The following is a 15005-nucleotide window of genomic DNA, read 5'->3' as shown; positions in this document are numbered from 1 at the left end:
TTCTGTCTTGTAGCATGCAGAATGGGTAAAGAATAACTACTGCGACGGGCAGATATTAAGCGCATATATTCCAACCAACAGATTTTCAACTTAATCGCGTAAAGAGCCGTCGTGCTTGCGTGGCACGAAAAATGGCGCTCCGCTGTTTCCCACACGCAGTGCTTCTCTGCTCTCTCGTTCGATGGCTATGCATCACCATCAGATCCGCCCATCTTCATTCACAGGCTCCGGTTGCAGCCACACTTACCGTCACTCCAACAGAGCCCGCTCAGCAGACCAAGCCCGACTCCGATGCCATCACTCAGCAGCTATCACTGTCGGCGGAGTCAACCAGGGCCACCAGTACAGACAGCGAGCGTGGTCGTCAGGAGGACGCCCCGACGGCCGCTGCTGCCGACAGTGACTCCCCGGACAGCCGATTGCCCACCAGAGAAGTAACTCAAGTCTCAGGTAATGGCATACAACACCCTTCCGAGAAGGAGGAGATGGCTTCAAAGGCTGAATACCTGTGGCGGCGCGACTTCGTAGACTACCTATAGCGGAGAAAGCCTCAAGGGAGGGTCTATATGTATACAGCGCAAAAGGAGGCCCGAAGGCGTTGCCGCAGTTATCGCTTTAGAGCATTCGTATCACGCATACGTGATTTGTTTCATTAAAGTGATAACAGTAGGCACTTTTGATAGTCACGGTGGCGTAGCTGCGCCTAACCTAAAACACTGACGCTGACGAGCGGGAATTATTGGTGAAATGGTAAAGAGAAAATAAGTATGAGAGCAGGTAAGTCGCACTGAGAGCGGACGCAGGCAGCGGGCTGCCATCGGAGCAAGGCTTAAGGTTTTATGAGGGCTTAGCGTCCCAAGCTACTCAGGCTATGAGGGACGCCGTAGTGAAGGGCTCCGGAAATTTCGACCACATGACGTTCTTTAACATGCACTGACATCACACAGTACACGGTCTCTAGAATTTCGCCTCCATCGAACCCGCGTCTTTCGGACTAGCAGCCGAGCGCCATGACCAGAGCCCCCGCGGGGGCCATCGGAGCAAGGTGGTGTCAATTATTCAACACATCACAGCGCTTCCGGAAGCTTCTATTAACACACTAAGCGCCGACTGCGGGTGAAGGGTCGGCGCGCCCCAGAAACCCACGCTACGATGGTTGTAGTTCGAGGAAGGACAGATGACCCAAACTGGCTTGCTCAGTTACTCTGAAAGCGACGCCGGGCTACCAGGAACTTGCGTACCGGTGATTGGTACGCCTTACCAATGAAATGCGTCAGGTAGCGAGCTTATAGCACACTTGGCGAGGCTGAGGCGAATGCTAGCTTACCCCAAGCTCTCGGCCGATTGGCGTGGTTCGCTCGGCTCGCTGTAGATACGCTGCATACCTCGGCGCTTGCCACGGAGCGCGACACAAAAGAACGGGAGCATGCCAGTTTTCGACCGTCCACGTGATTTGCATTGCAAACAGAGGGGACAAAGTATTCCGAGAGTTCTAACTGGAAGCTGTCAGAAACCAGTAAGACTGCATGCTTATCAATAGCCACCATGAAACCACTTTTGTTTTCAGAACAGTTACCTCCGCTAGCATGGATTTCGTTAAGGTAAATGGGGAGGCCAAGAGAAAATCTCGACTTACATGCTCAAGTCGGTCGGACGATCTGGATGATAGCATAGACTTTGCAAGTGCCGAGCGCGCGTTCCATGAAGCCCTGCGCAGGTCCCAAAAAAGGGGATCCAGCTTCGACTCCGAGGCAGGGGCGGGCAGAAGGGACTCATACCTTCACAGTTTTTCTCTTTTCATATAGTTAACCACGTCATCAACTATATCCCACGCTTTCTTGTAGGTTGAAACGTCTGAGCGCAAAACCCCGGTCGCAGAACACGGACAAGCAGTGGGACAAGCCCTGCGTCTGATGCATTATTTTGCGCTTCGCCCTTACAGAATACCACAGAGACTGATTCCACTGTCTGAACTGCTAGTTTTCTCTGCAAACAGCTTTATGTTCTTGTTTCGCAGCACCCAGCCCCCAACTGCAAGCCACTGATGCCCAATCAGTGCTGGGCGAGCCGCAGCGCTCACCGTCGTCGCCTACTACCATCGACCTGTCGCCCCGAACCGATGGCTCCGTGTTGTCTCGAACGCGTCGTTCCAGCGTGTGCAGGGTCACACCGGCTGCTATGGCAGCTATGCGCAGAGCTTCCGATCCCAACCGCCGTGCATCGCTGTCCCCCGCGGTCCTCGAGGTTGCCACGGCCTTCGAGACGCCGCTGGCAGCGCGCCGGTCGTCTCAGGACACTCTCAAGATCGGTCGTTCCAGGGAGAGCCAGGTAAGATAATCGGTAAATTGATTGTTGGGGAAAGGAAATGGCGCAGTATCTGTCTCACATCTCGGCGGGCGGACACCTGAACCGCGCCGTAAGGGAAGGGATAAAGGAGGGAGTGAAAGAATAAAGGAAGAAAGAGGTGTCGTAGTCGAGGGCTCCGGAATAATTTCGACCACCCGGGGATCTTCAACGTGCACACACAGACATCGCACAGCACACGGGCGCCTTTGCGTTCCGCCTACATCGAAACGCGGCCGCCGCGGTCGGGTTCGAACCCGGGTACTCCGGCCAGGTAACGCAGCAAAAATGGCGGCGGGGGCCAACGTTACGTCGCATGGTGCCTAAAATCTCGAATGCAGAGTAGTCTGAGAAAGGCCGTGATGTGGCTGAACGTTAAATCGTCCCCTTCATCGCCTTCCATCGGCACTGTCTGTCTTCTTTCATATCCGGTTTTCGAAATTGCCCATGGCTGTCTATCATGCATCGCAAGGTGCATCCTTTCGCAGCGACGGTTCCACGTGGAATTTCCTCCGTGATATTAACAGGTTTAACTCGCGGCGACCTTGTTGATGCTGCTAATTTAACATAATTGAAGCTAGATGAATGTAGACGCCAAAATAGCCTGATGATTTATGCAAACAGATCAAAGGTCGTGTTCTTTCGACGAAAAAAAAAAACAAATACAGTAGTCCATGTACTTCAAACGCAACTCCTATCAAAATTACTTCCTGTATTAAGACATTAGGTGCTATTATTCAGGAGAAAATGTCATGGGATCCTTATTTGGGCAGCATAAGAATCAAGCTGGCACAAGTAAATTGGGTTAGTACATCTCAATCGCAATTTGGAATACATTGGAACTGGAATATATTCCAGAACATTCCCTCTCTAGGTTCTTGTCCCTTTCAATGCTGCAATATGATTAAAGCTGTATGGGCACTTCCCAGCACTACAATCAGTCATTCTCCATGCCTTAAGTATACTCCCCGATCTGGCAACAGCCAGACAATCACAAGACAGTCTGTCATCGTTCCTCTGATTTGTCCACCAATCAAAGGAAAAGAAGCAAACGTTTGATCCGACGTGTACCATTGTGGCAATGCGAAAATCGGCGACAGCTGAGCTCTAGTTAACGTCCCGTGACATCATTGTGTTAGTACTAATAAGTGATTGTTTTTTGTGATCAGCATATAGCGCGCAGTCATGACTTTACGTCACTCGTTTCTGACCAATAAGCGTGACACATTGCTAAACGTCATGCGTGACGTCACCCCATTCTGCCCAATCAGTATGACTCGCTGCACCTTCTGTGGTGTGTTAAACCAACGACACCGACGACACATAAATGGCAGACGCGGCCTAAACATCTGCCGCAGCAAAAAATAAAAATAAAAACTGTCCATTTATTATGATACATGGCCTACATGGGGCACGCCCAGGCGGATCGCACGACTGCAAAAAAAACTAATACTAGCGCGACCACTCTCCGTCCAACCAAGGTACCATTCTCATTGGTCACCCCGTGTGGACATACAGAAGCCGAAGCCATTTACCGCGATGAAGGTTCCACATAGAAACATTGCTGTAGAGGTGGGCATGGAAGAAAATTAGACACCCTGTCTTCTTTTTTCCTTTATGCCTGCTGACAGGGAGAAGAGAACACTGTGGCCCCCCTGTTGTACTTCCTGACGACAATAGCAGGCATGTCGGCGGTGCTCGCCTCATTCGTCTACGTCTTGTCAGCGCTGCTGAGCCGCCGCGAGGCTGGGTCGGTAGCCACCTGCTCCACCATCGCGTGCGACGAATACGCGCTGCGTCTGCACGCCTCTCTCAACCACTCGGTGGACCCGTGCCAGAGCTTCACGCACTTTGTGTGCGACGGCTGGCGGAAGCGGCACCTGTTCGCGGTCAACGAAGAGGCCTTTGGCGTGGATATCGAGCGAATAGCACACATCGCGGCCACCATCGACGTGCCGCCCACCGGACAGAGCATGCTCCAACGGGGGGCCATGATATACAGGTGCGCGCTCTGGGCCTCCCCGTAATCTCGGACGTAAACCTGGGGCCGCAGAGGCTGTGCAGAAATGGCTGTGGTACGGCAGACCAGGCTTGCATGCCTGAGTACGCGCGTCTATTTACACACGCACTTTACGCTGATGTGAAGGCACCCATTTTGTACAACGTGCGCGCTTTCCAGAAGAAATAAAGTCAACGCAATACGACGTTCCTCCTCCAGGCTTGTTCTGTACATTGTAAGCTTTCTTTACCGACTTTCAGAAAACGGTACTATAACTATTCACCACTGTATGCAGGCTCTTGACGAAATTAATTTCTTGAAGCCTTGCGTACCGAATCAAAATTATGAGGTTCGCCGTGCATGACTCAGGGTTAGTTTCCGGCCCCTTGGATTCAGCCGCCGCTACCTCGAGCATAGACGCTGAACGCCGCAGCCCCTGAGCCACCGGCGGCGAGTGCACTCGCAGAAATGCGCCGCGGAAACATCGGAAGGAAAGTCGCCAGGGGAAGGCAGAGGCCTACGATTAGAGGCAGGGGTGGATTTATGGGTAATCTCAAGGGTGGGCTGTCCCATCCGGACGATGCACTTAAGCATGACCTTTTCCAGAGTCTGCTGGATGTGGCATGCTCGGCGTCGCTGGCATCGTACGCGCTCTACCCCCTCGACCCTTCTTTCTCCCTCTTCCACCGTACATGGACGGGTGAACGACCATGCGCCACGCCTTGTGTAAACCGCTACCCACGCATCACGTGCCTGGTTACTGCATCCGGCTGCCCAAACCTCTCAGCAAAATGCATTCATGCAGCTGACACGTGGCGATAGTGCTAGTGAGCAGGATAAACGAAACAACAATCGCACACTGCTACCCTTCCCCCATAGCATCTAACGCTGAACATTCCCGTAAAGGACTCCTAACAACGCTGAGGTGAATCGAAATGCGGTGCTAGCCGGAGTGCTTGGTAACTCTGGGTATGGGTGTAAGCTGTCTGTTGCGTTTATGCAGCTGCACACGCATTAAGCTATATTGGATGCCTCATGTCATTGTGCCATTATGTCATTATGTCCTTGTGCCATTATGTCATTGTGCTCCGACCAATCAGTGATTGGAATTCTCGCCAAACAGCCAAACATATGTGACGTCACTTCGTTCTGACCAATCGCTTTGGCGCGTTGCACAATGTGTGTGACACCAACAACATGGATGTCGCATAAACGGGAAACGGGCATTATAGCTGTCGGTGTAAAAATTGGGGCCAGTGAGGCTTTTTGATAAAAAAAAAGAATCGCTTAAGGGAAGGCGGTCCTGCCCCTCCCCTCCTTTCGAAATATTCTCTGATTAGGGGCAGTGTAACTTAATTAACTTCAGTAGTCCAATGTGCGTAAGAAAAGCGATCCCAGCGCTGGCCACACATTCTCAAAACACTGATATTTGGTTGCAGCTGACTCGTGTTGGCAGCCATACGTAGCCACGTATGTACGTTGCGAGACTCTTCCGTGCAGTGAGACTACATGGAAACGAGACTGCATGGTCAGTGCTCGCTAGTGACCACAGGCCAATATTCCTTTTCGTGCCTGCTTGTAGGACAAGGTGCTGCCAACGGAAATTGCATACCAGCATCGTCACCTTCTCAGCCACTCAAAGTCCGCAGCGGGATAAAGGCCTCCTTCCGCGGTGTTCAATCGTCCCTGTCGTGCTACCGCCGGCACTGCACTATCCAGGCAGCAATTTTCTCTTGCCCTTGAGCATCCCGTGGCCGAAAAAAAATATGTCACACACTCGATCGCGACTGGCGACCCAGCCGCGACCACGAGTGTGGACACATAGTCGCTCGTCTTCGGCCACGGGTGGGTCGCGCGAAATCAACGACTAGCCAGTGAACGTATTCATAGCGTAACTAAGTCGACAACAGATCTCTTGAGTGGCAGCAAAGTTACTGCTTGGTTAGTGTCGCTTAGAAGCTGGACGTTGTTTGCAGATCAGCTTTCAGTGATCAATAACGGGATGCGATGTGTAATTCATTGCTGTGGCTAATAAAATGCCGCTATGGACTAACGAAAGTAGTGGTCAACACTCGTAGGTACATCAGACATGTTAAGCAGTTCAGTTGTCATCAGTGGCCTTTTAATGCATGCAGCCCATATGGAAAAAGCGGTATTCGCGCCGTGACCTGAACACCGCGTCCGTATTTCAAAGCTGTGACTGATTTCTATAGAGCGCAATTTGCTCGAGCTTTCCTTATTCGAGGCCGCACCTCTCACGCTAGCGTGGCCAGAAGAAAAGTCGTTCTGTTCCTTCCAGCATAGGCGCTTCCTTGCGGGGAAAGCACAGCGAAATGTTCGGTGGTAACCGAGTCAACTGAACGACGTAGGACCTGCACCGCCTTGCTGAAGAGGCAGAGAGACGAGCTCGCCGAGGTGAAGGCTGCACTGCGCGAGGCCGGTGTGTTGTGGCCCCACCGCCCGCCTCCGGCTGAACGGCGGGACCTGGTGCGCATGATGCTCCACTGCGACTACAAGCTGGGCTGGAGTGCCATCTTCCGCCTCTCCTACGGCACGTCCAGGACTAAGACGGACGTGTACGTGCTCACTGACTCGGGCTTCAACTTCATTCTGCGCAAGCGCCTTGAGTTTATATCCAAGGGAGACTTCAAGCGCCGGCAGTACTTCGAAGTCCTTCGGGACTCGTTCCAGGACCCGGGCGAAGAGGGGAAATCTGGACAAGCTGATGTGGCCGCCCTGAAGGTAGAACTTCTTTGCCGGATCATCGTTTTCTCCTGGGCCTTCGCTGAGGGTATATGGGACTTACTCGAGATTAAAAGGCATCGTCGCCATGGTGTTGCAACATATAACCGAAAACTCTCGGGTTAACTCGCTGACCAGTAATAGTACTATTCTGCTAGTCTTGAGCGTAATAAGTAATAATGAGAAGCGAGACCGCTGTCAGATTCAAGGCGTGCGGTGTTTGCTACACGGAAAGTTAAGACTCGAAGTGTGTCCTGTCTGAACAGAGCATAATTTATTTCCCCGGTGTACATCCCCCATCATTATGTGTCGTCCCATGGAATAAGCGGATGAACATCGGCTTTAACGACAGCAGCTGGAAAGAAAGCACTTTGGTCAAGTGTCCTGGCTTTCAAACACTCGTTCGAGTGCGTGCTATTGACAAAAGCCGTTAGTGAAGAATGTAATTCTTGGAAGGGACTTAAGCCGAATTTTCGGACTAGCCTTTACAGGACATATTCTTACTGCAGTGCACGTTGACGCACTAAATGAGGAAAGCAGGCTTGTGTAACAATCTTTGTATGACATCCCTTTATTCATGTTGTGATTTTCGACAGCCGTAAAGTGAACTAGCACGAATGTGTGGGAACTAGAATACATTTTAGGTCAATGTAGCATGCTGTATTGAAGATTAGTAGGGGAATGGGCAACGCAGACAGTACACAAAACGACAAAACAACCGCCAGTCCTGTTTCCAGTCTGCGTCAATCATTTCGCTAGTAACAACGTATTTAGGAAGCCAGTCGCAACTTGCGAAATAAACATTTTAACGTTTAATGTAGCACAATCACACCCTTGCTTCTTTGGGGACACGGCTAATGATGCCGTCGTTATCGCTGTCTTCTGGGTTTTGAGACTATCCGTCCACCTGCTCATATCCACCGAAGTCGATGCGAAAGTATAGGGGTGAATAATGAAGAAATGAAACCGCGCTCGTACCAGTCCAAGCTATGGGGCTAGAGCTTACCAGAAGGCCCTCATGAGTGGATTTGTCTCATTTTGGTCCGTGCATCAGCATGATATCGCGCCTATTCGAGATTTGAAATGAGCTGTGCGCGCAGGTTTCGCCGGAGTTACTTGGCTTCTCTCGTTTCGGTAGTTTTTGCAAATGAAAGAAGCATTCATTGGCTTGCCATTACAGCACATTTTAGCTTCGTGTCGGTTTCAAAATTTGGCCCATTTTGAAAAAAAAAATCTCATTTATTTTATTAGATCGCGCGCTTTGTTTAACGGGGAAGCACTTGGGTAGAACTATAAGAAAAAAATTATAGGGTTTTAACGTAGTTAAACCGAGTAGATGAGCCAAAGCATGTGTTTGGCCTGATTGGCTCATGGTTTTGCTTCGCTGGGTCGTCGGCACGTCTGGCGACGGTATTGGACTGAGGTTAAGCTCTCATCGAGGTCAGGCTGATTTGATCTGTTCGCGCCGCGGATGGAAGTTGATGAAAACGTCAATGTGTGCAATACAAAGCGCGAGTGTGCGTTGCAGTTTAGGCGCGATCGACTGCTGCGGTAGCATAGTGCTCTCGTGCAGTAGCCAGCGAAGCTGGCATGTTCGCGCCTGCAGACGATTTCGAATCCCAGTTGCGGCAATGTTTATTTTATGTGTTTATTTATTTGTTCAAGGTCAAGGCTTCAGCGACGGCCCGGCTTTTCTAGCTTTGGTTGTGAAGTAGACGTTTCGCTCTAAAAGGGTCATAACGTAAAGCATAGAGTGCACATAGTCAAGATCGCTTGAGCGGCCTGCTATGACTTGATTAGAGAAAGCTTTCCTCTGTCGTCCCGCTTCCGTTTGTGCTCTACGTTTGGCTCTTAACTATACTAACTATACTTTGTAGTCTGAACTGCGCTCACTTTCCCTGTTTTTATCGCCAACCGGTAACGCTCTGCAGGACGTGCTGGCTCTAGAGGACAGGATGTTCAGTCCTCTTATGGGAACCTTCCATATGAACGCGCCTTGGTTCTTCGTGGTGCCAGACGAGGTGGTATACAACGCGGCAGTCAGCCTGTCGCAGGAAAGATGGACAGCTGCGTTCAGACACGCTGGTGTCAACGTGCAAAAGCACATCGAGTTCCGAACCTGGAACCTGGCGTTCTTCAGCACCTTCGTCCGCCTGTGGAAGCTACATGGGGAGCAGGACATGTACGACTACGTTTCCTGGTGCACGGTTCAGGTGCGCGTCACAATTACTTACGCTAGTACGAAAGCCAACAGGCATTTTAAAACAATGTGGTCTGTCATGTCATGCACCTACAAGGAAGTCGTAAAATTGGAGGGGACACTTAGGCTCCGTCTTAAGGGTACGACGCGATGGCGTAATGGGTTAATTCACATATATGCAGAATTGGCCATTCTCGACTTGACATTCTAGATCCCTGGCAGTCCTCATGCCCCTCCTGGCGCAGTGGTGCAGGTTAAGCGATGCGCCATTGCCCTGCGATGGCAGGTGTTGCCACCACGGTGGGCCTTGTGCGACCCAGGTTGCGCTTCCCGAGCGACCGATCATTATTTAACTGCCACCTGGCACGGTGGGCAGTTTTCTTTTTATCCAGTGAGCAGGTTGTGATGATGACACAAGGTCACGTGACCTAGGTGGCCCACCTGCCCCCTAGGTTGCTTCTCGGGGGTTTTTCGTGGGCTTTTCACTCACGAAAAAAGATGCCGACGCCGGATTTTCTGCGACACGAGCTCCTTAACGCTATCACGTTAAAATGTGTTTTATGTTACGAGGAGACAGCCGTAGCTAAAAGCCACAAATATTTGTCACAGTCCATAGCTTCAAAACCAACCACTTTTGTCTATTGTTATGCAGTAAAATGAGGCACGAAGGAAAAAGGAACTAAGTACTGTAAATGCACCTTCCTCATTTTCCACATCACCGACATGATCTCCTCTGCACACTGCCACCGAATTTCACGCTTGAAGGACCTTGGACCTCCCTGAAAGAAGGGCCTCAACTTTACTGCCCCAGAACTCGTCAAGGACTGCTATCGTTTCCGTTTTCCACTGTATGTGTTTAACGTCGATTTCCGGCGCTTTAAATCATTGCTTTAAGTCGCTGCAGCCTGACGGTGCGCGCGCAGGTTGCGGCACTATTCGCGAACAGCGAGCTGATCGAGAACTTCTACGACCACCCACAGCGGGCCCGTATCTTGCACGGCGCGTTCTGCCTGAGCCGGGCATACATCGGCGCCGGAAAGGACTTGCTGGCCAGCTTCGCCCACGACGTGTTGCCCAAGTCTGTGCGCCCTAGCGCAGAGGCCATCGCGCTGGCCGTGCGAGCTGCCTTTAGGAACCGCCTCTCCAGCTGGGCCGATTATAACGACAATGTGACAGTGATAAGGTGCGCAGCAGCAGGTAGCCAACTGGACTGTTCCTCACGTACATACCTTTCGAAAATTTCTTCAGACAGTTCTATAGACTGTACAAACACTTTTTTCTATAAAGTCTATAAATTCTATATATAGTCTCGATAAAGGCTATAGACTTTATATAGACAAATCCCATAGACTAGTCTATAAGCGATACAAATCCTATAGACAGTCTACTGGAAATCTATATGTTTATGGCCATCCACATTTAGCATATAGACTTTTGTCTGTATATTGCAGGTAGACCAAAGGAAATAGGTATAGGAAGGCAGTAGAGCCTATAAGAAGTCTATGGACAGTCTATGCTCTAAGAGCGCCACTAGACGGCTGAGAAACAAGCCTCGCGGGCTTTTCATTTTTGACAAAAGCTGGAGATGCGTTTGTTCTCTTGAATTAAGCATGCAGATGCAGTTTGGACGCAAGAATGTGACTAATCTTTGCAGGACGCTGACACGCGAAGATGCGGTTTCTTAGCGCAGGATAAATGAAGGGCACTTAACGCGTTTTCCCGTACAGCGTGTGAACGACTGCGCAGGCGCCACACGTGCGGACATATGTGACTATTTCCGCCGTGTTTTCAACTCGACATAAGGAATGCTGTTCAATCACGAGTTGCACAGCATATAAGGCAGCATGACAGCCGCAAAAAAAAAAAATAGGCGGGAGGTTTTGACATTATTAAATGAAGCGCTGGCGCGAATGCAAGCAGAACGCAGCCGGTCTTCTACAAAATGAATGAGTTCAAAGAAAATTATATTCAAATGACCCGACAGATTCATATGTCGACACTCGACAGTGATAGTCGGCGCAAGTTATCGATGCTCAGAACGTCGATATTTGTGGTGCCCTGGGGCAGCATGGTGGCCATAAGAGTAATACTACGCGCATAATGCGCCGAGCATAAATGCCAAAGCCTTGTCCCTCAGCCAGGACAAGCTCCTCATTCCTTCAGAACTTAAGCCGACCCTGTTTCCACGCAGAGTGTGGGAGTCTAAACGGATGGCGTTCAGCATGTTCGAGCCGTGGCCTGAGACTGAGTTCCCTGATGTCATCGTGGGCGAGATGGGCGACTCGTTCCTCGAGAACTGGCGCAACGCGTGGCTGTCGCGCACCTTCTACCGCCCCGTCGACATCAAGGTGGCCATTACGGCAATCGATACCTTGGCCTACACCGCAGATATCGAGTACCGCAAGGACTTCATCTTGCTGCCCTACGCTTTCTCCTTTCCGTTGTACGACCCAGCCGCCCTGCCAGCGATAAACCATGGCGGATTCGGAGCTAAGGTATCTTACTGACCGCACGAATACCCAAATACCCGCGACGTTGGTCTCAACGACGAAGCCAGAGCTATAGCTTGGCATGGTTTCCTAATGCTAGTTATAATGAGCACTCGATTCACACAGCATCTGGGACGCTGAACAACCAAGAGTGTGTTCAACGCCTAAATCTTATCAGAGGGTCGCTTCTTTACTCGAAGACTGCCAATGTTAGTTAATTTGACTACGGATTAATAGCTCGTCGGAAATGGGGGGGGGGGGGGGGCGGAGTTACAAGCATACCACTGTATAAACGCGCCGTCGTGGGCATCATATGTAAAGGACATCCGACGCATTTGCAGAGAAAAGGCGCGGTGAAGTCAGAAATCGGTGAATTCTGGCCTGTTCGCCTAGGGCGAATTTTCTGGCTATGCGAAACTCCCACCGAAACGTGTGCTGACACGGCGAACTTTAAACCACTTACAGACAGTGTGTCTAGTTGTTTGAAATGCCTATATCACTACAGTGGATGACATCCAGACAAGCTACACTAAGTGTTGAGGCACGCTGACACCTTCGCATATACACACGCACGCAGTTTGTCACTAACCTCGTGATTTTGGAGCTAAATAAAACGGGAAATTTTTCTTCGCCCCCTTTCTCGCAAAACTGCGGCTTGCACGCGCACACGTCTGCACAGTAGGACTGACGTAACCCGCACTCGCACTCAGAATGAGTAAACACTTATGTATTTTATGTAAAACACATAAGTTTTATGTTGTGTTTATGTAAAATTTTTCTTCTCTTTCCTGTCTTCCTTTTTAGGGCTTATGTAGCCCTAAAAAGGAAGACAGGAAAGAAAGAAGAAAATTTTTCAAGATTATCAATCAACTTTCACTGGCGATCCTTGGACAGCTTCTTCATTGAATGAACTAGCCAACCGACCAGACTGCACTGTTAAGGATTGCGAAATGTAAATGTAGTCACTTCCAGACATGTTAATAATCAACGCTTATTTACTTAGTTCATCTGAATGCGACCTACGCGCACTAGAACAATATGTAAGGACCCTCCCATAGGTTACTTAAAACCATTTTACAGATAATGTAAGCGGGAGCTGTGCGCGACGCGGTTTCTGCCTTTCCAGTTGGCTGCAGCTGCTGCTAGGCCGGTTTTCCGCCTTTTCTAGGCTGCAGCAAACGCATCACCTTGTGTTCCACTTGGCTGCAGCTGCCGCGCACGGGTTAATAATAATAATAATAATAATAATAATAATAATAATAATAATAATAATAATAATAATAATAATAATAATAATAATAATAATAATAATAATAATAATAATAATAATAATAATAATAATAATATAATAATGATTGGCTTTTGGGGAAAGGAAATGGCGCAGTATCTGTCTCATATATCTTTGGACACCTGAACCGCGCCGTAAGGGAAGGGATAAAGGAGGGAGAGAAAGAAAGGAAGAAGAGGTGCCGTAGTGGAGGGCTCCGGAATAATTTCGACCACCTGGGAATCTTTAACGTGCACTGACATCGCACAGCACACGGGCGCCTTGGCGTTTTTCCTCCATAAAAACGCAGCCGCCGCGGTCGGGTTCGAGCCCGGGAACTCCGGATCAGTAGTCGAGCGCCCTAACCACTGAGCCACCGCGGCGGGTCCCTGCAGCTGCCTCGAAACCGGTTTTCCTCTTTCACCAGGATAACACTAGGTTCTACCAGGACACATAATGGCTTTTTCGCTAGTGATTCGCCTTGTGCAAGTGCATGAAAAGGAAAGGGGGATTTCTCGCTTCACTTCGCCACCCGCAACCCATCGCCTGTCACGGTCTCTTCGTCTTCCGTCTCCCTTTTGCATTTTCCTCTCCTGTGAAAGTGGAGAGGGTGATTTCCTTCTCTCCATTTTTCTACCTGCCAACCGTGGCAGGTGGCAGGTAGAGGCTTCAACCGAAGACAGGACGGTTTTTTCGCTAGCGAGGCATGTAGTGCTAGGGCACTAAAAAGACACCCAGCCTATTCGCCCTTCCTCTCGGCTAAGAGGTGCACGACCACTACAGTACCGCTCTTCATGACCTCTAGCTGACCTTTGCATCATCTTGTAACGGCATTTTTTCCAGGTAGCAGCAGCCGTGGGGGAGAGGTTCTACAACTCGTACTTGGCCGTGGGCGCCGGCGGCTCCTCCTTTGGCGAGTTCCGGTCATGCCTGACAAACGATTCGTTCGGCGATGACCGGACCGACTTGGCCTCTCTAGCGGCAGAGGTGGTATCCTTGGGCGCTCTGGTCGACGCGTACCACAACGCCAGCAACAACCGGCGCCTGGCGTACCTGGAGAACGTGTCGAGCAGGCAGTTGCTATTCATCGCGGCCTGTTACTCGAAGTGCATCGGCAGCCACTACCCTGTCAGCGAGTCGCTGTGCGACGCGGCGCTGCGGCACATTCCAGAGTTCGCCCAGGCCTTCAGATGCGCTCCGGGCACGCCCATGAATCCACACCGCCGGTGCAGGCTATTCTGAGAGGCGCCTGGCGAAGTGCAGCTTGTGCATTGACGCTGAACCACATAGCAGTGTCCTTGCCATACCCCGAGACAATCTCCGAACTTTCCCCTTTGTGGAGGAAGACGACGTGATAGACTCTGTAGCACTGCAAAGCATACATCCGAGTGTCCTTATGCGCCTTAGGGAAACAAATAATTCGTTGAACTCCGCTTGCAGTGTACGTGGCATACGACGGACGTTCATTGACTTTTTAGTGCAAGCGCGTGCTTGCTTATATGTACGCGCTTCAGATGGATTCCATTGTTATCGCAGTTCGATATGAGCCCTTCATTTGAGCACACTGATATTTAAGCTGATCGAATTTTTAAATTTTTATCGCCATATGACAGAAATAGTGCACCCTCAGTATAATCCTCTGTCTCTTGGACTATTTGCAACTCTTTCAGCGAGTACGCGCGTTGATTACCGCATATGACCGGTTGCGCAATGGCGTTGGAGTCATCAACGACAAACGAGCTTCGTCATTTCACATTATATATTGATTTCTTGGAGTGTTTTGGCCAAACATCACCTTTGCACTTCCGGAACGCATTCATCATCGGAGACAAAAGAACTGCGAGCTTGGCACGTACATTCGTGAGCGAGTGAACGTTTTAACATCATGTGTTTGATTATAGGGTAAGCATCTAGTCAGTTTTTCACTATTCAACGGCGTTTCAGCAGTGGCAGCTGACGAAAGTT

At 50.2% G+C, this 15005-nt stretch overlaps 2 protein-coding genes across 2 annotated transcripts; both read left to right on the top strand.

The window, feature by feature from the left end:
* The first annotated feature begins 131 nt into the window (after positions 1-131).
* On the top strand, positions 132-14614 carry LOC144094508 (uncharacterized). The gene is made up of 3 exons (XM_077628429.1): positions 132-450; positions 2018-2328; positions 13884-14614. The coding sequence occupies exons 1-3, from the start codon at positions 132-134 to the stop codon at positions 14280-14282; spliced, it is 1029 nt and encodes a 342-aa protein (XP_077484555.1). The 3' UTR covers positions 14283-14614.
* LOC144094363 (uncharacterized) lies at positions 4029-11791 on the top strand. Its single transcript, XM_077628343.1, has 5 exons — positions 4029-4345; positions 6712-7084; positions 9016-9297; positions 10208-10467; positions 11476-11791. The coding sequence occupies exons 1-5, from the start codon at positions 4029-4031 to the stop codon at positions 11789-11791; spliced, it is 1548 nt and encodes a 515-aa protein (XP_077484469.1).
* Positions 14615-15005: the final 391 nt, after the last annotated feature.

Source organism: Amblyomma americanum, chromosome 6 (assembly GCF_052857255.1).
Source record: "Amblyomma americanum isolate KBUSLIRL-KWMA chromosome 6, ASM5285725v1, whole genome shotgun sequence".
Classification (NCBI taxonomy): domain Eukaryota; kingdom Metazoa; phylum Arthropoda; class Arachnida; order Ixodida; family Ixodidae; genus Amblyomma; species Amblyomma americanum.
This window is presented reverse-complemented; position numbering and strand designations above follow the sequence as displayed.

Bases quoted from the DNA above. Each gene is read 5' to 3' on its own strand.
- LOC144094363 (XM_077628343.1), top strand. From the start codon at position 4,029: ATGTCGGCGGTGCTCGCCTCATTCGTCTACGTCTTGTCAGCGCTGCTG. The intron at 7,085-9,015 runs GTAGAACTTCTT...AACGCTCTGCAG, and splicing joins CTGATGTGGCCGCCCTGAAG to GACGTGCTGGCTCTAGAGGA. The intron at 10,468-11,475 runs GTGCGCAGCAGC...GTTTCCACGCAG, and splicing joins GACAATGTGACAGTGATAAG to AGTGTGGGAGTCTAAACGGA.
- LOC144094508 (XM_077628429.1), top strand. From the start codon at position 132: ATGGCGCTCCGCTGTTTCCCACACGCAGTGCTTCTCTGCTCTCTCGTT. The intron at 451-2,017 runs GTAATGGCATAC...CTTGTTTCGCAG, and splicing joins AGAAGTAACTCAAGTCTCAG to CACCCAGCCCCCAACTGCAA. The intron at 2,329-13,883 runs GTAAGATAATCG...CATTTTTTCCAG, and splicing joins GTCGTTCCAGGGAGAGCCAG to GTAGCAGCAGCCGTGGGGGA.